The 25,653-nt window shown below is 43.6% G+C and overlaps 1 protein-coding gene across 1 annotated transcript in view; it reads right to left on the minus strand.

The window, feature by feature from the left end:
- Window positions 1–6,193: 6,193 nt before the first annotated feature.
- Window positions 6,194–25,653, minus strand: part of erfl3 (Ets2 repressor factor like 3) — a 50,141-nt gene continuing 30,681 nt past the window's right edge. The window contains exons 2-5 of the mRNA XM_083918644.1: window positions 21,655–21,889; window positions 12,058–12,173; window positions 10,749–11,887; window positions 6,194–10,461 (exon numbers count right to left, since the gene is read on the minus strand). Of these exons, the coding sequence (XP_083774770.1) occupies window positions 9,772–10,461; window positions 10,749–11,887; window positions 12,058–12,173; window positions 21,655–21,889 (2,180 nt within the window). The 3' untranslated portion in view covers window positions 6,194–9,771. The remainder of the gene's footprint in view (window positions 10,462–10,748; window positions 11,888–12,057; window positions 12,174–21,654; window positions 21,890–25,653) is intronic.

Here is a 25,653-nt window from a genome sequence, read left to right on the forward strand (position 1 = left end):
CTTTTGCTTCCCACTGTCCACATTCTGTAAACCAAACATAAAATAACCCTAACTCCACACAGAGCCAGACCCACATCAGGAATGTCTCTCACCTCAGGGTCTCTTAAAGCAGACACTCACAGTAGCGTAACCTCTGACCTGCGACCCTCACCTTGACCTCTCACCCGGCCCAGTCGGGCCGTGCATGCCCCCATCAAGACCCTGGACAAGTGATGAAAATAGAAAATTGGAAGATCGAAAAGGTTCTCAAAACAACAGCTTTGCGGTCATGGAGAAGATGTACGCCAGTAAAACCATAAAAAAACAACATTAAAACTCAGATTCTGAGGGTTCAGAGTATATTTCATGAAGTTATCCGCACAGTTGCATCTGTGAGCCGCTCTGTGGCGGTGCCTGCAGCTGTGGATTCTTCTGGACTCACTGAATTTAATATATTCTGTAACGTTTAGTCATTTTTATTCAGCAATGGAGTAACTACATTTACTCAAGTAACGTACTTAAGTACAACTTTGAGGTACTTTACTTGAGTTTGTATGAATTCTGTGTATTGTGAATTTGAGTCTATTTCACTACATTTCAGAGGAACTATTGTACTTTTTACTCCACAGCATTTATTTGGTTACTTTAGTTACTAGTTACTTTACAGATTCAGATTCTCAATACAAATGAATTAACATATATTGTTATAGATGAAGCTACACAGCAGGATATAAAGTAAATAAAGTCAGCCCTACCTTTATCAGATGCAACATTAAAGTGATATTTACTTTAATCTGTGAATAATTATGATCTAATAATCTGAAATGGGCCATTCTGCATAATGAGTACTTTTATTTTCTGAACTTAAAGTACATTTTGATGCTAATATGTTTGTACTTTTACTTAAGTAACATTTTGAATGCAGTACTTTTACTTGTTACAGAGTATTTCTACAGTGTGGTATTACTGCTTTACTGATGGATGGCAATGTGGGTCACATCCTTTTTTGGACTTTTGGTGATCTCCCGACTTTTCCTCCAGTGCCAACATGAGGTTGAGTTTGGGGTTTTTAGTGATCTTTGTGCACATTCGTGTCCTCTTCGGGAGGAATTGTAATAACTTTAGTGATCCACTAACATTTCATCCAGCTCCATCATCAGGTCACAATTTAATTTGTCCAATACTTTGTTTTTTGACCAAATACCTGAAGAAATCGATCTCATCTGTACTTTGTGTTTAGAGCAAATGAGCACATGAGCATGCTAATATGTAAACCAGACATGGGGACTATAAAACCAGCGTCACATCATGTTCACATTGTCCCTGTGCATGTTCGCACGCAAACATTATTAATTACACAACATTTTAATATGTAATATCCTTAATTTTCCTGATATTATCATCGGATTTGCACACTTCTATGAATGATGGTGTCTGATTCTGCTTAAGGTTCAGTTCATCTACCTCGGGCTGAGGCTGATTCTACAAAAGCATTTTACATAAGCGGCCAAGAGTCTTTGAATAGATAGATTTTTTTTTCTTCCACTGAGCTTGTGCACTCTTTATCTTAGGCTTTTAGTTACTGAGTGTGTTATTGAAGGATGAAGCTCTTTGTGTATCACATGTCAGCGGAGGACAAGTCTGCTCCTGTAGCTTACAAGAGGAGGCAGTGAGGAGTCATGATGTCTAATAATGTCTGATAAATGCTGCACACAGGCCGTGCAAGGTTAAGGATTTAGGGTGCCAGCGCACACTGGAATTAAACCTGGAGATAAAACCTCCAAGGGTGAGAGTGAAATGACGCAACCACAAAAGGCATGTAGACAGAAATGTACTAAAAAGTCTCTATTATATGCTGAAGTGTGAACAGCTACTGTATATTGATGTGATTGGCTCCATGTCAATGCTAAATGGTGATAAAAAGCAAAGAGAGAGAGATCATTAAAGAGGGGGGCAACCACGCAAGCTGCAGTGTGGAGAACAGTAGGCCCTTGTGCTCACTGCATTCTTGTTCACAGTAACTTTACACCACTCAGCTGTTCCTCAGGGTCCACATCATGTCCCGGAGCTGAAGACAGGCCTCTCATGGACAGGCGTCCTTGGACACACAGATTCCTGCATGTATTAGAGACAAGATGAAGAATGAGCGGTTACCAAGCTTTTCCGAACCGAGGCACCTCTTCACCTCCTCCATCGCTTTAACGCTTTTTCTTTAACTCTTACGTTCAATTTTAACACTTGAACTCCATGTGTATAATGATTCATAACCGCAAATGAGCAGTACATAAGTATCCTGTTATGCACTACTACTCCAAATTATATGAAGTTTTCTCTTTCTAATGAACATGATCCGCATTGACGGTACACACCCCTGGTATTACTTTGTATTGGATCAAAACCAAAATGTATGCTCTCACCCACAAATCTACCAAGTTGGCGTTTTACGACTGCACAGTTTAGATTATTTCTTTGGTTTTCATTTGTTTTAAAATGAATGAATGAAACTTTAGTAAAAATGTGCAGTAAAACATGAAAATGAGCAAATCTTGCGGTCCCCTTAGCCCAAATGTAGGTCCCCCAACCCACTTTGGGAACCACTAATTTAGTGAATAGAAAGAATAACCTCAGTGTTTTAGATTAGGTGGTTTGTCTACAGCCTGATTATGTTTTAGTTTGATGAAGCAAAAGCGAGTTGGTGAGTTATTACTCACTGAGTTAATGTTCTTCAAGCAGCAGAAGCTTTTAATTTTAATTCCTGAATCATCTCATTGGCAGCAGAGTAAAAGAAAACCACTGGTCACTGGTAAAATGCAGTGCAGTATCTCAACAACAGGGGGAGACATTCAATGTGAAATGACTGAGCAGATGGAGCAAAGTAAACCAGTTTTGTTTTGATGGTGTATAAAAGTGCCACACTGAGCCTATTTTCATCAACTTATATTAACCCTCCACACATCAGGTCAGTTACTGACATCTCAGTGTCCCAAGTGAGAGAAAAAACAACATGATATTGTCTTTTAGGGTCAAATAAGTAGAAGGAAAGATTGGCGGGAAGGAAAGAGACAAAGGAAATACAAGAACAAGAGTTTCAAACAAACCACATCAATGTGTGCACACACTCGTCTGCTCCGTGTGACAAAGTGCCGTCGCTGTAAAAGTGCCTCACTCCTGTGCGGTGCAGCTTTTCTCTGTATGGTGGAGGATGTGGTGACTTACTAGCATGCCTCTGTATGTCACTGTACCGTAACTCTCACAGGAGGATGCAACAGTCGAGTGTGAATGTGTGTGTGCATTCACAAAGACATATTGCTGTGCAGCGGGTGCATAATGCATAGGTTGTGGTTGTATGTGGAGCACAGAGCCGACTGCGCAGGTTTCTGCGAAAGCAGGCGCTCAGAGGAAGTGAGGGGAGAGGGATGTGGCCCAGGTGAGAGAGCACAGTGGTTCCTGTGGTCTCTCTCTCTCTCTCTCTCTCTCTCTCTCTACTCTGCTGTGAATGGAGCACCTGGGTGACTAGTGTGTCAACAGCTGGGGGCCAGGAATCTACACACACACACACACACATACAGTGACCCTCACCAAGGTCAAAGAAGGTAAAATCAGGTTATGTGAGTCATACGTCACACGCTGACATATCGGGAGCACAGAAGCTTCTGTGTCAGTGAACCCTTTAAGTCATTGGTTCTCAATTTTTCACTGGTGACCCCTTAAAATGAAGAGGAGTCCGCCCGTGAGTCTTACTTGAAGGTGGAATATGTCCGTGACTTGTGAGAAGTTGAACTTCAGAGGTATTTTCTCCTCTAAACCATCATCTGGTTTCACATGAATGACAGTCAGAGGCCCCGAAGAGCTCAAACTAAACAATGTTTCACAGAGAATAAACACAGATCACAGATAAGTCGTAAATAATATAAACTTGTGTAGCAGCAGAACAATATTTTTCTTCTTTTCTGTCCTATCAATCATCTCGTGACCCTTTGACCCGTCATATGACACCCTTGGGGGTCCAGACACCCAGTTTGGCAAACATCGCTTTAAAGCAGACATATTCAGGGGGGTCCTCAGAGTTGCTCTAAGGGGTCCGCCAGAATATTGGTTGGTTACTTTTTGAAAGTTTTTTTTTTTACAAACATGAAAATATGCATTAACATCCAACATAACCAACATATTATCATCAAAGATAAATCGGCCTATTCGTGAAATTAAGAAACATTTTATTGAATTTACACATCACTGATGAAAGGTTTACAGGCCTTAAGGCACGGTAAGTATTCACTGTGCTTTCCACATGTGTAACATCAAAACATGATGTTTAAACATATGAATATGTTATTAATTATTATTTTAACAGCTCAGGATTGTATGCATCGTACATAGGTATGTGTATGGCTACAGTATGCAGCAGGGGGTCCCCCCTCTGTCTCTCTTTCAGCGAAGGGGTCCTTGACCTAAAAAACGTTGAAGACCCCTGCTTTAAAGGATAGTTTCAGATTGAAATACAGAACTAAAGCACATATAAACGTTGATAAAGTTAATGCTGGCTGTAATCTTTCCTCCTCTCCAAACAGGCGTAAAGTGAGCTAGTGTGAGTTATCGTCTTTCAAGCACAGAATTCCCTCTTCTTGTTGCCGTCCCTCCGCCGCTGCTCAGCAGGGAAACACTGTTTTTGGGAAACTTTGTGTTAAAAAAGACTGAATGTGAAACATACACTGTTGATTGACTAAGTCAGGCTGCTGAAGCCTCATATTACTTTGAGAGACTGTGGGTTTTTGTCCAATAACCCTTTCAATTTCAGAAAGATGTTGATTCAGCTCTAAAGAAATCACTGAGGCTGAAGAAGTTTCTTTAAACTTTGAGTTAAACTTGAGACTGGTGTGACCTAATCACTTATTTCTGATGTGCCAGAGAGTTTTGGACTGGACTACACAGGATCTCCTCTGGACAAAAGAACCTTAAATGCTTTATTTTCATGATCATACAATCGATTAAATATGTTTCCGTATTTAAGACATGATTTCATCTATGACACTGAAGCTTTTATGTGATTCAAGTATCATTTTAAATGGATTTCAGTGCTTTGAAGCTACAATATAAAACCCCTGAATGATGTTTCTCGGTTGATTTTTATTAATGAATTTAGTTTGTTTTGTATTTGTGTAATCGTGTCTCTGTGTAGATGTTTGAGCTGAGGCTGCATTTTGTGTCGTTTCTGGTTTTTGCATCTCGTTCTATTTTCTAACTTTACATGTCCCATATGACATTAAATATCTATAAGCACCATTCGTGGTCAGCAGCAGCAGCATCCTCCTCCTCTTACATTCAATATGTGCCTGTTAGTGTGCTCAAGACAAGGGAGCCCGCACTGACGTCACGTTAAAAGGTAAATGGGCGAGCCTGTGAGCATTATGTGGGTGAGTGGGCAGTAGCACTGCAGACAAAGTGCTTTTCTTTATCACTGCTAAACGTATAACCTCAGAGGCCTCTGCATCACGGCAGCCACAAATGCGTGTGTGTGTGTGTGTGTGTGTGTGTGTGTGCATATTTCAGCCATGCAACCATCAGGGATCAAGGCCAAGACATGCTCTTCCTCTTTAATAATAGCAAAGAAATATGAAATTGAGCGATTGAAGAGTGGAACTGTTTCTTGAAATTTGATTTTACGACATAAATTGATAAGAAAACAAATATTTTATGTTTTTCGCTTGTTTTTGAATGTGTTTTTGTGAGCAAAGGGAAGATTAAAATCTTTGTATATTAAAATAAGACGCACAAAAGATTAATTAAGTAGAGCACTGTAGCCGACATAAAAAAAAGACAAGTTAAAAAAAAGAGTGTCCCAGCATTTCTAAAGTGTACTAAATAACATGTTACAATCGTTCGTTTGAGACAATATGCAGTTCTTATTCCTTTGCTCTATACTGTTGCCAGGCAACCAGCGGATACTCACAGAAGTTAAATAAATGAAACTTTTGCATGAAGATATTTCCTAGAAAGTACAGTTGTGGGGATTATTTATGCATTAATCATTTTGAGGAATATAAATACTTCATATGACTGTCGGCTTGCTGTTGACGAGACAAGTCAACAAGTTTAATCTCTTTGTTTACAAATAAAAACCCCTCCGTCTGATTATGCGTCATTAATAAATACGGACGTATGAAGAAGAGCAGACATAAACAAACGCAGTGATATTCATATTGGGTTTCAACCTGTTTTAATTAACCCTGATTACAGCTTAATTACAAGTTTGAAAAAAAAAAACAAACACGAAAGAAGTAGAGAAATTCAATGTTACATCATGGTATTAACTCTCATCTCTCCATCTGAGTGTTACGTAACTGCTCGGGGGAGACGAGGCGAAAGGAGCGAGGCTGAAAGAGGGAGAAGATAGACCTTTACACAGTCAAACAATACACATCTTTTTTCTTCTTTTAAAATGATACAACCCCCCTCCCCCCCAAAAAATGGAAAAAAATATACAGAAGCAAAGAGAGAAAAAAAGGTAACATTATAAAATAAAAATTACAATACATGACAACAGAAGATAAAATCAGTCCCCCTCTGCCCCTAAATAAAACCCTGCGCTGCAGCCTTGTCCTATCAGTCCCCAATGTTATTTCTCCGTCAGCATCAAAATGAATATTACACATTCTTAGTTATATTACATTTGTAAAAACTAAAGACAAGAAAAAGGTCTCTGGTTGGGGGCTTGGAAGTCTGAAACAGGGAATGGAGTTTGGGGGATTCCACATCATCCAAAGTGATGTAACAACATAAAAAGCAACAGCTAACCGAGCCTTGGAATAATAATAATAATGCCAGGTGGAGAGGTAAATAACCCAATGAGAACAGTAATAACAACAACAATAATCAATAGCAATATTGACATCAGAAAAATAAACTGAGAAACCTTTATTCTTTTGATAGAGAAATGTAATCTTTGTGCTGTTTGTCTACCGTTCTTTCGAAACGGGATGCAAGAGAGAGTCTGCCTTACAATCAATCTTTTTACCCTGCAATATCATGACGGAGTCAGATCACGCCGCAGTTTACAGGAAGTCAGACACGGCCTGAAACAGAGCGAGGAAAAAATGAAACAGAAAGAAGAGAGAAAGAGTGCAGAGCAGGTAAGACTGATGCCTCATCTGTTGCTGAGATATGAAAAGTGGTAATAAGGCAGCTGTCAGTTCAAATACAGACACAGGACTGTGTGTGTGTGTGTGTGTGTGTGTGTGTGTGTGTGTGTGTGTGTGTGTGTGTGTGTGTGTGTGTGTGTGTGTGTGTGTGTACGTGTGTGTATGTGTCAGGCTCCAGTCCAGACCACAGGGGTCTGATGAGGAAATTCAATCAGCTCAGCTACACAGACTGCCTGGAGGCCATCCATCTCACAGTTCGCTGCTATAGATCCGTCTTGTCGCTGGTCAGGCGGGACAGGCTGCTGGTCAACATGGCTGCGTTAACCAATCAGAGGCCGGGATGTTCTGGCAGCAGAGACGAAAAACTCCAGGGTGTTGAAGCATAATCACAGGTATAATCATTTGTGTTGTGTGTGTGAATGTGCATAGTTTGGAGGAGAGGGCCTTTCAGGACAGGGCCTCCAACTTTTCCAGGTTATCTTACAGTAATGATTAACCCCTTCATCCCCTCTCTCTCACCCCAGTCCAGAGCTGCTGTGAACTTTGGAGCATTATGCTAACGGCGTAAGAGAAAAGACAGGATTACTACTTTATAACCCATGAGCCAACTCTGAGCACACACACGTATACACACACACACACACAGGCAGACAGAGGGCCTGGAGAGGTGGCTTGAGGCCAGGACAGCTTGGGCCGGGGAGAACCCCACTGAGCTGAGCGAGACTGTACAGACAGGAGGGAGCAGAGTGCTGTGTGCTGAAAGGGCAAGCTACTGCAAACGAAGTGAACAGCAGAGTGAGCCACACATCTGAATCATTAGCAGTCTGTTCCCAGTCCTGTTTTTTTCTTTTTCTGGCTGGTTCTGGTAGACTGGCCTGTTTATGTTTTTGTCTGGCTTGTTCATCTATGAAACAAATGTACAAGAGAATCCCTCTTCATTCTGCCAACCCCACCCTCCATACCATATTATCTACTGAGTGGCGCGACACTTAACCACTAAAAATAATCCACTTACAAAAAAAAATCCTGAATCAATCATATCATTAAAATGCTATTGTTCTTTTTTTAAAATTCACTTTCTTAATAATTTCATTTAGAATATATAAAGATATAGTCTGTATGTGTTGTCAGAGCTCAGTTTGCACTTTTGTACATGCTATAAAACAAGGCATAGAGAGGCGGTGTGTATAAGTGTGTGTGTGTGTGTGTGTGTGGTCTAAGATGTTCCCTGCTCTCTCAGGCTCTCACACTCATGTAGTTAACAGGCCAGGCAGTCTCACACACTCTCAGGACCTGAGGATGACGCCACTACAGAGCTGGAGGTCCAGACACAGAGAGAGGGAGCATGTTGAAGAGCTATAGGCAGTGCAGTGCCGTGTGTGCGTGTGTGTGTGTGTGTGTGTGTGTTTCTGCTGGTTTAGTTTAACACTATCTATGATTGTTAGATGAGCTTCACCTGGTGAACTAGGATTCTGTGCTGCTGGGACTTCAGAGGAACTATTTTCAGTGTACAAGCCATGTTAGGTGAGATGCGAAGGCTAACAGGTTAACAGTTACAGGAACCCCTCAAACCCTCCTCTCCCACCCTGGTGCCTTCCTCTCGTGGTCCCCTACGCTGAAGTATACTTCATCATTCTTCTCTTTTCCTCTCCTCACATCTCCCTGGGGTTGAAATTATTTCTGTGAGGGCAGTCATGATCTTTCCACAAGTGGTCCGTAAGAAAAAGAGGGGCAGGACAGGAGAGAGACAGAAGGAAGGTTCGACAAAAGTCAGAAGCTCTGAGAGAACAGTGTGCCAGTGTCAAAGTCTGCAGATGTGTAAATGTGAATGTGTGTTGCAGTGAACATTGTTAAGTGTCCATAAGCGATGCTTCCACTGTGAGTCCCCTTCACTGTTGGCTTTGTTTGTTTTTTCTGCTTGTGTGTATTTGTGTGTATGAATCCAATAAACATACAGCACTAGGCTTCCCTGAGTGGAGTGGGCCAGGTTTAAGAGTTGATCAGGCAACACCCAACAGCCCCAGCCGATAGCCCCCCCGTGATTTTTTCACTATCTGCCGAACTTTCCAAGTGTTTCATGAGTTAAAGATTGACTACTCATAGCAGTCCTCTCTCTTCCTTGCTCTCTTCCATGTCACTCCAGAGCTGTGGGTTGTTAGATACAGGCACTTATCAAAGTCCCGTCAGGGGAGAGTGTGCACGTCCTCATCCTAGGTGTGTTGCTGGGCTTTAAGGGAGTGTGAGTGTCCCCTGAGGAAAAGTGCTGACTGGATGCTGATTGTATTGATTGGGCCTGAAGGTAGGAGCTGTGCTACTGGGGCAGGGCATCTGGAGCTTCACTGGCCAGGTGGGAGGCGAACTTGGAGCCAGGTTTCATGAGGGAGCCTCCCTCTGATTTCAGCCCTGTTACAGTCACTGAGCCTGGGGTGGCTGAGTCTGAGTGAGTCTCACCTGGGGGGGGGGGTGTCAGGCTGTCAAGAGTCAGGCTGTCTTTGAGGTGTGGGTTTTCTATGTGTGTATGCTGGACTGTACTCTCAGTTCTCTAGAGGTTTCAGGAATCTAGTTTGTCAGTGTGGGAGACGGATTACAGAGGAACCATTTACATACTCCTGCACCACCTCCAGTGTTACCGGAGTAGTAGTGTTTGTGTCTCTCATCAGCAGTCTTTGTTCTCCAGAGACAGCTGTGCAGTGGCACGATGCAGCTCAGCGCTCACCCTCCGGTGTGAGGCCAGTGGCGTGGCTAAAGAGCCCTCGTATGATAGCGGGGGAGGGCTGTCCCCTTCTCCACTGCCCGCCCCATCCTCCTCTATCTCCATCCGTCCATTACTTTGCCTCTCTCTTTCCCTCTCCTCCTGTGGTCGTACTTTCTTGTCATCAGACTCCTCCTGCGAGGCCTCCATGCGCTGATCTTCGCTCCAGCGCCTCTTAAAGCGCAGCTTGAGGGGGATGCACTTTGTCTGGGGAGGTCCAGCTGAGCCCGTCTGAGGTGGGGGGGTGTTACTGTCCCCTGGTTCGGTGGGTTCACTCTTGAGGACGGGCAGCATGCGATGTGGATTGGAGTGTATGTGCTGCGAGGTGAAGAAGGGCATCAGGCCAGGTGGAGGCGGAGCAGGGGCTTTGAAGACATCCTCGTCCAGGTCCTCATCAGGATGGGGTTGATGTTGGGGTGCGCCTGTGCCGTTAGCCAGGTGGTGGTGGTGGTGGTGATGGTGATGGTGGTCAGGGGCTCTGGGGTGGCGAGGGGAGAAAAGTTCAAACTCTTCATCTCTATCATCAGGGTCCTCATCACTAATGTCGGTCACTTCCACCTCTTCCTCTGACTCGATATCAGAGATGGGCTCCACCTGGACAGACATAAAAATGGCAACAGAGACAAAGATAAACAAAGCAGGAAAACAGAAAATGGAGAAACTCACTGACAATTCATTACTGTAACAATGTTTAGTCCTGAAATGTTTTAGAAGAAGTTTCCTTTAAGACAATGTCTGGTAACTAAGTGTTGTATATTTTAGATTAAATACACATGTCTGTTTTTAGATCTTGTGATGATTTATGTCACACATTTTCCCTGTCTAACTTTGAGGTTGCTGCGTGGATCATGATGAGGGGTATTTGTGTCCATTTATCTCACCTTTATCTTGGGAAGTCCTGCACTGTTAAGCGACTGCGTTGAGGAGGAGGCAGAGATTAGGCCTGAGCCGCTGGCTGAGCTCAGGTCACTGCCGAATGACAGTGAAGAACCTATGCCAGAGGTAGACGACAAGGACCCAGATCCTGAGGACAGTGAGCTCTGCCTGGGTTTACCCTGGCTTTGACCCTCCCTGTGCTTCCTACCCAGTGGCGGCGGCTGCAGCTTGAACTTGAAGGGAGACATGTGTGGAGGCTCCTCGCCCAGGTGGAGTGGGTGATGCATGGGATGAGAATGGGTGTGAGGGTGGGCAGAATGAGGTGGATGAGGGTGGTGGTGGGCGGAGTGATGGTGATGCCGTTCTCCTGCCCTCTCTCCTCCCCCTGCTGTCGCTGCTCTTTCTGCTCTCTCGGCAGCTCCTCTCTCTCCGGTCAGACCAGCCTTGTCGGCGGCGGGCCGATGGGGCTGAGGGATGATGATGTTGGGATACTGGAGGAAAGCTCTTGGGCTGAGGCCGTAGTTGTACACCGACTGGGTGTGGGCCTGCAGGTAGCGCTTCATGTCCTCTGGGTTGAAGGAGAAGTGGGAGCCTAACATGGGTGATAGGGTGGGTGAGGGGGTGTAGGGTAGGTGAGATGTCGGGGTCATGGAGAGTGCTGGGGACAGAGGAGGGGCGAGGAGGCCAGCTCCTCCCGGCCCTGGCAGAGGGGACACAGGGAAGGGCGACAGTGAATCTGGGTGGATCCGGTGCCCTGTGTGTCCACGGGAGCCTGGATGCCCAGCAGGGTTACCTGGTCCTCCATACATGCGGAACAGGGCTTCATGAGACAGACGGGGATGGATGATACTCCGGTAACCTCCTCCCCCACCACCGGGTCCTCCTCCTCCACTCACTGCCCTCTCTCCCCTCTCCTCCCCTGCTCCCGTGTTGCCATCCTCAATCTCAGAGTTGACCGAGGTGCCGTCGCTGCAATCGCTGACAGAGCCCCGCGCCATTCGCCGGGCCACAGAGCTGAACATGCCACCGGGGCTGCGCAGGTCCTCGTTCGGGGAGAGGACTTCGGAGGGCGTTGAAGGAGGAAAGCGGAAGTGAGTCCCTGCACCGGTGGGTACAGGAGGGGCGCTCTGAGGAACAGTGCTTCCTGGAGACATCAAGGGAGGGGGGCAGGGAGGAAGAGAAAAAAAGAGGGGGGAATACTGAGTGAAGCTGGTTGTTCTCCTTGGTAATTCTATGTAATCATGCTATCCTATTGTGTGATTAGGAGATATTTGAACATGCAAAGGCACACAGTTATAGACTGTCAAGGCTTACCAGTGGAGCCCATGTCGATAAAGGGGTAGTTGACCAAAACCAGTTTATTGAAGTTGAACTTGTAGGTGAACCTCTTGCCTTTGGTCTTATGGAGGATCCTCTTGTTGTAGTAGTATCTGAAAAAGACAATAAAACACATAGAATGAATAATACTATTAAGAAAAGACACTGCTCACACGTGCATAATGCATCTCAAGACAAATATAAAGACACATATCAGGGTTAAATAACTGCAAATTATCTTCTGCAACAGTTTTGATGTATTCCACCAGGTAATATAAATACTAGCCTATTAACACTGAACCATTTAATTTTAAATATACACCTAATTTCAAAACATAATTCTCTTCTTGGAGTCATTGAGACTATGACAGATGCGCCTGCACACTCAAGCACACACTAATAAGCATGAGTCGGTCGTTGGTGCGTGCCCCCCCCCCCCATCTAATGATAGATATTACAGAGTGTTGTATGACATTTGCACAAAGCAGACACAGTAAAGGGAGAGGAGCAGACGAGAAGGGGGGAGAGACGGGGGGAAATAGAGAAAACTGATTGATAAGAAGTAGTGGATGGACTGAGCTGTGGAGCAGCAGGGGTGTTGTGTGGAGGGATAACTAAACAATTAAGAGACTAGGGGTCAAAGTATGATGCCAAATAGGTTGTTATGCCACAAGAGTGTGTGTTGCACGCCATGATTGACCAGTGTGTGTGACTCATGTTACTTTGTGTGGACTTTGTATGTGCAGTACCCTCACTAATCTGTATCCATCTAAAAGAAGGTCAAGAATTAGAAAAAATGTGTCCTTTATGTTCAGGTTTTGTCACATGTGTATTACACAAAACAACTGTTTCTGTCATTCATTTTGTTAGATGGACCCATCTCTTTATGTAACAGCAAAGCCACCAATAATTCAAATCTTTATCTGTTTATGTAATGGCCATTCTCAGGGTTTTTTTTTTTTTTTCAAGCTTTCTCTCTGCCGTGGCTCCTGCCTACAGTACAAGGCTCCATTTTTATTAACCTTTGTCCAGCTACAGCTCTTTATGTAACATCTCTCTTCTTTCTTCCACAGATCCACATCCACTTTATGTAACCTCTAGATCCCTGGCTGCCAACCCTCGCACACCGAGGGAGACAGAGCAGGGAAAGAGGAAGAGATAAAGAGCAAGACAGGAACAAAGACAGCGTGTCTGCCCGTGAGGGAGATAACAAGGTTGTGTGGCACACTCACCAACTACCACCTATCCTTTGCAACACTACCCGTGGCCAAGATTTAACCAGACTGCACATTTTCTCATCATGTCTGCATACCTACCTGCACTAGGCTCTGCTTTCCCTCCATGAGTCTGCTGGAACAAGTTAAGTGAAGTGTGCTGACAAACATAGGGGCTTCAGGGTATGTAGGTAATGCAGAGTTAATCAGAGCCCATTGACTATCATTATACTGATTGGTAGCTATCCAGGCAGCGTGTGTGTGTGTGTGTGTGTGCATGCGTGTGTGCGTGCGTGTGTGTGTTTGGTGGTGGGGAGGTGTCACCCTTCACCCCCTCTTATTATGCTTATTACACAGACTGGTTGGGCCGTTTTTGCACTGGGAACAGACTGTTGCTCTTTTTCACTTGTTCTCTCGCTCCTCCTCTTCTTCCTTTATCCTACTGATACCCCTCTCTCTTTTTCTCTCATCAATCCACCTCCCCCTCTTTATCCCAACTCTCTCCCTGTGCTCTCCACTCATCCCCCGGGGCGGTGGGAGAGGGTGAGGGAGAGAGGGAGAGACAGGACAGGCCTGCACTGTTGAAAACATTGTTTACGCCAGGCACAAAGCAGCATGTAATTTCTGCTCTAGGGGAGATACTCACAAGGGCCGGGAAGGAGGGGAGAGAAGCAGTAGGGAGCGAGGGGACGGACAGAGACAGGCAGGAAGTCAAGCAGAATTAAAACCGCAACAGGACTATGATCGAATTAGCTGATGATAGAAAAGTCAACAAGCTGTGCTCTGGCTCACGTATGGGTCTAATATATTTACGGATTGCAAGTGTAGAAAACAATCAAAATCCAAAATATCTAAAAATAATTTATTTTGTTTATCACAGAGCATCACTGCAACCCCTAGTTGGAGCAAGATTTCATGAAAATGACTTTTATCAACTACTGAAACATTACACTCACTAAAATACGATATAAATGAGTTCAGAGTTTATTTGTTAAAGTTAAATAAAATTAGGGCAGCCCTATAGTGAAGATCTACAAAAGCGAACAAACTGCCTCCGCAACTTTTGCAGCTCGTCGTTAGCGGGTAGCAAGCTAGTTAGCGAACACATATGCAGCCAGCAACATTATCTTTCAATTTGCCCGACTTTGTGCAAAGCAGCACATTATGTTTCTTTAATCTTGGAGGCAGGGGACATACATAAGAGTGATCTGAGACTCCAACAGGATCTTCTCTTCTACAGACACTTTTCCACAGCAGCTAGACTTCCTGTCCCACCACAATGACTTAAGCATTGTCATCTTTCAAACTCTCCCTTCATCAGTGCCGCAGACTACAGCTTCCAAAATGCTGATAAAGCTGAACCAACCCCTCTAAAATGTAAAACTGAACATTACAACATTCATGATGGTAAGATGTATTGTTGTACTAGACTGCATTCATTCTAGAAAGTTGGATCTGAGTGTATAATTGGCATAAATATGGACGAATCCCAAACAGCAATAGCATCACTGTGCGGACACATCTGTGTGACCCTGGCTCATGGCAGTCGGATAGTAGGGAGTGTAGCCAACTAAAATCTAGTGTGCGCATGGCTGCACACACACACGCAGCTAATACAAAGAACGCTGAGATGCATAGTTGGAAGCAGACAACTTTGCGTAATCCAAGCCGTGGAAACTGTAGCTGTGTTTAGAGCACATGGTCACCCATTCTTTCTCCATGCCCCCTCCTCCTGCACCGTCACACAGGCAGACAGTCTTTGAAGAGCATTTGAACTCACTTCAAAAGAGAAGAAAGAGATTCTTTGAGTGCCTGTGTTTAGCTGCCCACCGCACTCGCCTTACACACATGCATACACATATACACACACACACACCTCTCCCCTCTCCTGACTATAACTGCCATCTCATTCAGGCACACTCAAACACATGGGTGCACGTGTTCCCCCACACACCCTCAGTAGGTCTCATCCAGGAGATGTAGCTTTATCCTGCTCCCTGTTTAACCAAAAGAGTAGATTGAACAATCAATGCAAGTATGGATTTAGGCAAAGCCTTCAGGGGAACAGAGATGAGGCTTTCTATCAGCTCAGTTGTTACTGTGTGTGATTCTAGGCCAGGGATTAAAGCTGTGATTACACACAGACACACACACCTACAAGGAGGAACTCAATGGCAATGAATAAACATAGACGTTTCAAAACAGCACTTTAACCAAATCTGAAGCCATTTAAACTCCAAAGTATTATGTACCATTGTGCTGTTTGATATTCTTTGTTATACTGGTGCCGATACAATACCTTTGTTTTTTGTTAATTCATTTCTAACTCTGAATAATATAAACAGCTTCCCCTAAATCCTTTAACTACAAAGTCAAACTTCTGAAACACAGCAGCCAGCCAGTATGGTATAAAATTGGAAAAGTCAGTACTCAAAAGGAGATTATGTATAGTTTATTATAACTTATTTTCAATATGTTGCTCATAGGTCTGTTGAGCGTTTCTAAAGCATAACATAACATTGTATTCGACACAAAATAGCTAAGACCTCAAAACGCAACATTGCCACTAAAAAATAGGTCCAACAGGAACCCAAAAGTGAGCGTTCAGACCATAAATCAAATAAGTGTGGCTAACCCGGGGGTTTGTTTGCAACCCATACAAATGTCTGAACGCTCATGTTTGTTGCCCCATTAGACTCCAGGTCTAAAACAGGAAATATCAAGAACATTTTAGGACTAAATGTTCTATCCGTACATTTAGTTCAGAAAGTCAGGTATTGCTTAAGAACAAAAGACCTGTCTGCTAAGGCAACCTTTTGTATTACACTCTAATACGATATCTGTATAAGCTCATCAATCTATAACAGGATCACTCTACATACACACACACACACACACACACACACACACACACACACACAAATGTCAACACTAAAAATAAAGTGAACGAACCCGCTTCTGTGCGTGGACAGGCTGTGCCTTACCCATTGTTGGGCTGTAAATAGGCGCCGACTGTGACAGGAAGTTGGGATTACAATACTCCCCATGAGCCCTGTGTTTATTTTCTGCCTCTTTCGTCAGCATTGGCCGTTACACACACACCCCAGCCAGATCCTTCTCTACACACATGCACAAACACCAGCTGCTCACACTCAGGTGTGTGTACAAGTTGCACATGTGAAAGTGCTTTGTGTATAAACCAGGTATGATGAGTGTACTGTCTCAAAAGGAAATGTGTTTGCGCAGGGATGAAGCTATATGTGTGTGTGTGTGTTTGTCTCTGAAGATGTGATCCGGTCAGGGTCCGATCCGGACGTTCACATGCTCTGTTGGTGCGAATATGAACTCGAGCACACTCCGGTGTGTGTGTGTGTGTGTGTGTGTGTGTGTGTGTGTGTGTGTGTGTGTGTGTGTGTGTGTGTGTGTGTGTGTGTGTGTGTGTGTGTGTGTGTGTGTGTGTGTGTGTGTGTGTGTGTGTGTGTGTGTGTGTGTGTGTGTATATTCCACCCTCGTAGAAAATAAAAGGCCCATTCAGTCAGTGACAATGACATACACAACACGCTCATGTACGCTGAACACATACATGCTGCCGATAAAGACAATGGAAAGACAATGCACGCAAGTATACACTAAACACAAAGTCATACAGTGGTACTGTCCCTGGGTGCTCCCTCTGCACTTTCCCTCTGGCCCTGGGTGTTTCCACATAATGTGCTGATGTACAAAGAGGCCTTTTGACCTATAAACAGGCCCAGCCAGATAGGTGAGTAACACTGTGTGCATATGCAGCAGTATTTCCTGCAGGAGGTTGTGTAGATGTGGTCAATGGGGTTACTTCTAAATGCACATCAGAGCCAGTTTTAGTGCAGGAGTTTAAAAATGGCAACTGTATTTCAGGGCTTTCCTTGGAAGAACTGAACAGTGGCATTACACGATTATACTTCCCCATAGTATTATCTATTGACTTAAAATATAGTCATAGATGCATGTTCTCACATTGTTTTAGCATACAAATAAACTGTCAAATGTTCTGAATTTACAGCATCACTATACCCAGGAGCCTTGTGGAAGTCATTCTAAGTGTTTTTCTGTGGTGGCAGTTTTCCAGCTGTGGTCTTCCATCACAGTTAAATGAATGTTGGACATAAAGCAAATACTACAAACATTTGTGCAAGTAAGCGTGCATTGGCGAGAGTCTGTGTACAATGGTGCATTTGTGTATGTGAATGTGCACATGTGCTGTGTTGTTAATCTTTGCCAGCTGTGCGTGGCAGTCCCCCTGACCTCTGACCACTGTGTTGGAGCCAATGTGGGCTGCTGACTGGAGGACAGGGGGGCCTGGAGGTCTCTAGGAGCTGGGACCTCTTAGCATGATTACACTCATTAAGCCAGCACTCTGCAGTGACTGATTGGCAACAGGCTTCATTTCCCCTACTCTCCTTTGTGGATTGGTGCAAGTCTCATTTATGAGAGCGAGGTGGTGGTGCAGAGGATCAGGAGGAGGGGCTTTTTATTAGTGGACAGGTTTACTTTCTTGTCCTACCAAAGGAACCCTAAAGATGAAAATGCAGCTGGTGGTAAAAGACGGTGTCCTTGTTTTCATTCATTGCTTGCAGCAAAAATGTCAGACAGTCCTGACCTCAAAGCCCTGACACACTCGCACCAGCAGCCTTAATATTCTACTTTGTTTTTTATGCATTTGCCTCGCTGTAACAAGGCACAACAACAAACTCATTCATTACTAAATAACAAAACACAACTATGAAATGATAGTCTAGCATCTTTCAACATCAAGCATGTCTACACACAAACAAACAAACACACACACACACAGACAGACAGACAGACACACACAAAATGGGAGTGTAATCCTCTCAACAGGAGTGGGAATTTCACAGCGGCCGTGGGAGCGGGAGACCAAGATGACGCATGGACTAAGGCTGTGTCCCCTTAACGGAAAGCCAACACATACGCACATGTCCACACACACAATGCAGCCGTGCTGATTAAGGGAGTTTCCACCATGTGCATGGCAGACAGGAAAGAATAAGATCACAAAGGTAAAATAATAATTACAAAGGCTAAGTGATAAAAAGAGCACTTCAAAACAGGCGTGCCGTTTCAAGTATGTGAGCATGTGTGTATGCTAATTGCCACATGCTGACTGTGGTCTTCATTATTAGCAGACTCCAAGTTTTCTCCATATGAAAGGCACAAGGTGGCCTGCTAGCCAACAGTTTGCTCCATATGAGGACTCTTACCATACACATGTGTTTGTGTGCCTCCTTTATAACTTCATGAATCTTTAGTGCCATTAATCCTCTTGCCACATTACTATTGATGTGCTTCTTGCAAGGCTTGCATTTCCAGAGTGTCTCTTGCAGTAAAGGACTGGCAACAGCTCTGGTGTCAAATCAGGTGACTAGGACGTAGGTATGTGAAGGTGTACAATGTTTTGTTGACTGCCCTTCCCACTCTAAACCTGAAGTGACTCTGCTCAATTTAAAGGAGGTTGAATTAGGACACACGAGGGGAAAATCCTGTGCAGAAAACGTTCTGATAATCAGCCTCTAAGGCTGGTCCATCAGAGGGCAGGGCACTAAGACCCGCTATATATATGCACTTCCTGCAGCCTAAGCTCCAAATCTGTTATAGCTCTAGAGGATGGACATGCTATAAATACACAGCTTGACCACAACTATTCTCATCCATATTCTTTTACTCTCAAAATCAGGAAATCTAGATCTGGACTCCAAGTCTTAATGTGTGTGTGTGTGTGTGTGTGTGTGTGTGTGTGTGTGTGTGTGTGTGTATATATCACATTAGTCGTCCATGTTAATTCTCTCTGTTCCCATATGATCCCATCTGTAACAGACATTATCTTAATCTCACCAGTGTAAATGACCGCACATAAGCCCCTACCCTAAATAAGCAATTCAATGCATTTCCCTCCTTTAAAGGCCTATGTTGGCTTTCTTTAAAGTGCTTAGCCTAATCTTGGCTCTGTTTGGCTTCACACAACACAGTGAATCAGTTGCTCTTACTACAACTGGCATCAGCTGAGAAGATCCCCCCGGGATGTGTGATTTACTTTATTTTATGAATACTGAACTCTAAAATGCTGAGAGGTTATTAAATAACAAGATTATTCGATGCAGCTCCTTTCTAAAATAAAACAATATTGTGACCTAATGTCTAATTGTGAAAGCCAAAAACACAAACATAACCAGAAGCGTCTGTTGAGTAGCTCATATGTGATCCATTTTTAATGGGAATTCTCACTTGCAATACCCCAACTATTGTGTTGGTCTTGACGCTTTATAGACACGTCATCTGAGCAGCCCAATTTGACGGTCACCAAAGCAGATAGCCGGACGGTAGCCAGAGAACTCGGAACCATCGGATGCAAAGCTTGAAATATATTAATAGATTTATTAATATTAATAATAATATACTGTATTATTCTTCACAATAAGAGTGACGACCCAAATCAGATGATAAAGTTAACTGATGATGGTGAATCATAATGTAGCTGATATCAAAGTTCCTAACTAATGGTGTTGAAATGTCAGATTTTGATGTGATGGTTATACTTGAACTTGAAGCAAGGGTCACGACCAAAACTGTGTCAAATCATTGTTGTGAGACGCTAAGGGGCTTGGCTGAACTGGTGACCACTGATGTAAAGGTGTGACCGGCCAAATAGGTCAGTGTTGTAACCCGGCTTGGAGCATAATAGTCGCTAAACTTGTCCAGGTCAACAGCGCGTGAAGGCATGTGGCCAGGGTCACTCTTATGACATTTACACGTATTATAGACTTGGTTAAGTGCTATTAGTGCCTTGGCAGGCATGACTAATGCAATGTATGGGTGAAACAGAGTCAGTGAGTTCAAGCTACTGGGCTCTGTCGGTCTGAATGAAATTCTTCCAGCAGGTCATTGCTATAACTGGAATCAAATGCCAGGGTCACAGATGGTTTTCTTAATTTGGATGACAGTTGATTCTTTACAATAAATGTAGCCCCACGGTGTGATCAAGTGTCCTAACGTCATGTTCTGTATATTTGCACCAGTGCTAGTTTATCTACATGAGGAGAACAACCTCTCTGATCGCTCAACATGTCTTCACATCCCTTGCACATGGAAACCACATTGCCGCTGGGAAGGAGATTGATAAAGTATTTTAAGAGTGGCACTTCAGGCGCTCATGACCACAGGTGAGGGTCAGAACACACACGGACTGATAATAGTCTTTAGGCTTAGCTCCCTCTTCACACCAACAGTCCAATAAAAGATTGCTCCTGCTGAATCAATCAAGACAAATCTCATTCACCTCTTCTGTCAGGCCACTGTGGAGCCTTTTCACTACTTCAGTGACCACCAAAGAGATAGGCAAGTTAGAGCAACCTGATGGTCTTGGAGTGAGGGTGTATGATTTGTTGAGCGTCCACCAGATAACATCTGGCTGGGGGCTTTGCTCATTTCCTTTCATCTCTATACTGATTAAAAGGCATCAAATGCCCCAAATTATTAGGAGAAAAAGGTATGCAAGTCTTCTGTCTGCCTCCTTTACAGCCAGGCTTAAGTGTTCCTTCCACCACCTGACAAAATCCCTAGTCAAGATCATCAGTTCTCCTCTCCTGCTGAGAAGATCCTGGGAAAGGCACTGCCTGTCCTTCTTAAATTATCTGGAAAAGGAGCAATTTCATCCCCTGTGCTTGAGTTGAAACCAAGACACAGTACTATCTCAGGCTCATGCCCCTACAAAAAGATGACATTACACGTCCTGAGAGCCAGTAGCCAGTCAGTCCAACCAAGGCCCCTGCTTTTGCCCACTGCCCATGTGGCAGCGCACTAAGACAAGGACATTATTAATGCAAGCTCACTCATTAGGCCTGTTTTCAGAGGGTGGCCGACCTGTTGCTGGTTCATAAAGGACTTTGAATCACTCTTAGTTGGCCCTTAACCAGTCTGTGATTTTGAATTAATATATTTCTTTGATGAAAATTTTCCTCCTCCTACTAAATTCCAATCCCCCATTCAAAGTGCAGTGAATTATATTATGGCCTTGGCTATTCCAAATAGACAATAGTGTTTTTGTGTAATAAGATTGTAGAGCTTCAGTAATAAGGTCCTTCAACTGGAGCATGTGGGCTCTTTAAAGATTAGCATTTGGTAAATGTTCTTGTGAAATGTCTCCCTATAAAGGGTCCACAGATCCTTATCGTAATCATGAGCTCCATCTGATGTATTTGCTGTACCCCACAGAGGAAAGGTTAAAGGTCAGGAACAGGAGCAAATAACTATGAATGAATACACACTCCCACAAACAGACACACAATGAATCAAACATATTCAGCAAGTTTCTTTGTCGTCATACCTGAGTGCCCTGCTCAGCTTATCGTAGTTCATTTGGGGTTTACACTTCCTGGCCCCCCACAGCCGAGCCACTTCATCTGGGTCCTTGATGACAAACTCGCCGTAGTCCCCTTGCCAGGCGATGACGTCATGATACTCTTCTTTCCTGAGCAGCTCCAGGATGAAGTGCCACAGCTGTATCTGCCGGGACCCGGGGCTCGACTCAGGCTTGTAAGCCCATTCTGGGAAGGCGATCCCTGTGAAAGAGACATAAAGAGAGTGGGAGGGTTAGTGTGCATCACTGGAGCACAACACCCAACAGTGGATGATGTTGTGGAGGACACATTATTCAGATTATTGAAAATTGCTTTACAGAAAGGACTAGGTCATGATTACAATTAGTTAGAGTCAGCAGCTGTCGCGGTTTCAGGTGAGTGGAGGCTTATCAGTGTCTAGCAAAATAAAGATCACATACAACAGAGCAACCGAGTCAGTATCCTCGTTCATATTTCACACTGAATATTGCCGTCTTAACTTCTGTCAAGTCTTCCCTGTATTTTTCCTTTCACTCTTCAGTCAATCTTTTTTTGTGGGTGATTCTCTTGTCTTTTATGGGACAGTTTGACAAAGTGAAGAGCAAGAGGATGAGCAGGAAAAATTAAGGGGAAGAGAAGGAATAAGGCACTTCACAAACAATGAAAGAAGAAGCCTGAATCTGCCTTCAAATGCCTTAATCGTCTGCACCCTATCGTCCCATATAACTGAAATTGTCTTCATCTTAAAAGACTATCTAAAAGTACGACCACATAAATCTGGAAGCACATTTTTTTCTGTCCGATTCAGTCCTCCGCCCAGACTAACTGGCTGTGATGCAGTTGGTTTATTGCTGAATGAAAATAGGGCGCAGGAGGGGATTTGGTCCTTTTTTATGTTGTTCAGGTGTTTCACTGTGGACAGAGGTCTCTACTGAAACGACCTAGGAATGCTAGTTGATGCAAATATAAAATTAGACGGCTTACTGTGGAGGTAGACTACAGCTTTTGTATAAACCACATTCCTCTACTGTCATTACCACAGCAGCTCTTCACAGGAAACACACACGCTACTGAAACTACAATATTGAAAGTTGTAGTGTTCGTGGGCTTGATGGAACAGTTAGGCACATGAACAACCTTTCCACCTCTCCTCCACCTCTTTCCTCTCATGCAGTCATTCTTTCCTATGACCGGAGGAAAACAACATGGCCAGTCATCTCTCCTGTCTATCCCTCCATCTCTCTCCACCCGCTGCTCGAAGGAAACGCAGAGTAAGAGACACAGTCATATACCCCCGCCCACAGTCTCGTTCTGTTTGTATGAGTATGTGTGTGCCCAAATGTAAGTTAGAAAGAGTTTATGTGCCAGTGCTCGTGTTTGAAAATGTTTGTGCAAGTCTCCCACTAACATTCTGTCGCCTGGGTGGTCATGAAAATTTGACACGACTGAGCTAAATAGACTATTACAGTGTAATAATCAGCCAGATATAGCCTGGGCTGGATTTTATTTTATCAACAATCATCCTTGTAGCACTGATAAACGAACAAGTGAGGAGGTGGCGTTACCAAAGAAATAGCATCCACCCTGATAAAGTGTCATTGTGCAGAACATTTAATGCCAGCTGATGTTATTTTAAAAGGTTTGGTTTCATGTTTGAAATAATGTTAAGCATCAAATTACACTGAATAACCACAAAAAAAAAGTTACTGGTCAGATGTAATAAAATGCAACACAAGTGGATAAGTGTTCGTTTCAAATTTTGGCCAACTGAGTTAATTTTTGGAGGATTATTAAACACTTTAATATAATAATAAAAGACACTATCACTGTAAAATATAATTAAACGTTTTTGAAAGATGGTATTAGTAACAGGGCTTTTGTTTTACAAGGGACATGGGGGGTGGATGTTTCTACTTTCTTCTTTGGGAAGAACATAAGTTCAGAATGAAGCCAGTGTTTGCAATGAGTTTAACTGCGCTGCATGCAAATGGCAATAGAGGAAATGAGATGGGCTGGGCTGGAGATTGGAAAACAAACAGAACAAAATCAACAGATTATGGATGTTCAGGCTTGTCAATGGATTTGCTGGATGACAGCCTGAGGCAGAGATAGATAGCCCTGATAATCTCTGCTGCACAAGCCTGTTCTGACCATTTAGTCACTGTTACGTAACACTAAATAACATTGATAGCACATCTGCCAGATATTTATGAATCTTTACATAATACTGGAGCCTTTCATCAACACAAGTTAACATCTTTACTATATATTTTTTGCCTTTTATGCTATGTGAGAGACCCACCACAAGCATATTTTGGTTTCTGTTTTTTCTTTTGTCAAAAATAGGCAGAAAGGAAATCTATGTAGGCTATTAGTTTTTCCACACCACCATTTCGCGGTTTCCTCCAATTACAATGCAATTAATCACTCAGTTGTCCCACCCACTCAGGAGTAATTTTGCGATTAAACAAAGAGTATTGAATATCAGTCAAACAATATGCCTACATATTTTCCATCTCCAAATCTCAGACAGGATTTTATCAGCGTTGAATATTATGCAGACAGAAGGTGGCCAATGAGGGGGTCAACAAACAGACTGTGCAAGCATCTTAGCCGCTTTATTCAAACTACAGATTATTCTTTATAACAAAACCCACAATGTGTGAAGTGTGAAAGATCATGGGTGTTAAACCGCATAAACTGTGCTGTCTGTGTCTGTAATTTCTCAGACTTTCCAGACCTGCATAAGTAGGTAGCAGTTAGCATGCAAATGAAACAAAACTCACTCACTGTCATTTTATTTCCTTTTTCTCTTCTCACCCTCCTTCTCCTCTTTCACTTTCAAACACTTGTTGCGTGATCAAATGCAGAGTGACTATCACAGAGGAACAGGGGCCAATCATAAACATATTGGCCCGGCAGAAACTCCAACAATAACACATAATCCCACACACATACACACTCATACTTCAGAGGACGACACATTCTTTCCAGACATAGCAAACTGATGGTGACTGTGTCAGGACAATTCGCGGTGTGACTGGTCACTAAAATGAATAAATGAGTAGTGCTGACCATATCTTAACCACTGACCCTGTGGTGCTGCTCATTGGCTAACTGTTGTCTGCATGTAAAGCAACAGTTACTAAAATATGACAAACAGATAATCAAACAGATAAATATTAAACGAAAACAACAAGAAAACAACATCACAGCTTTTAAGAGTTTGTGCAAATGTGTCAGTAACATTGTTTACATGGGTCTGTCTGTCAAGATGCATCTCTAATGAGCTTTTTGACTTTGGCATGGAGGCACAGAGGTCACTACACACACACGCGCACACACACACACTCATCATATTTTAGGTCCTTGAGTGAAATGGATCCCCCTGGAGGACTGGTTGCCCGGTTGTGTGTGAGTAAAGGCGAGAGGACATTCTCTACCTGAAGTGATGCATGATTCACTGTCAACAGCAACAGCGTATATAAAAGCGACGTTGCACAGTCTGTCTGTGTGTGTGTGTGTGTGTGTGTGTGTGTGAGAGAGAGAGAGATGGTAGGGATTAGGTTCAGAGGAATGCTGAGAGCAAGAACAGGTGCCTTTGTCCTTCCATCCACCCAGAGTCCAACCCAGGCGGAGCTGTCCTGACTCACACTGGATCAGCTATCACACACACACTCTGATCTGTTTCATCAGTCTCATACACCCAATAGGAGAATTTCAACAGGGAACTTTTGGAATCTGTGTGTGTGTGTGTGTGTGTGTGTGTGTGTGTGTGTGTGTGTGTGTGTGTGTGTGTGTGTGTATGTGTGTGTGTGTGTGTGTGTGTGTGTGAGTGAGTGAGTGAGAGAGAGAGTACAATCTGGAAGTGAGGACGATGAAGAGAGAGAAAGAGAGAGAGAAGCAGCAGGGAAGAGCCTGCAGAACACGACCTAACCCCCTCCACCACACTTAACCTCTGTGACCTCGACTCTCCCTCTCTTTGG

This window comes from Echiichthys vipera (genome assembly GCF_963691815.1).
Source record: "Echiichthys vipera genome assembly, chromosome: 8".
NCBI lineage: Eukaryota > Metazoa > Chordata > Actinopteri > Perciformes > Trachinidae > Echiichthys > Echiichthys vipera.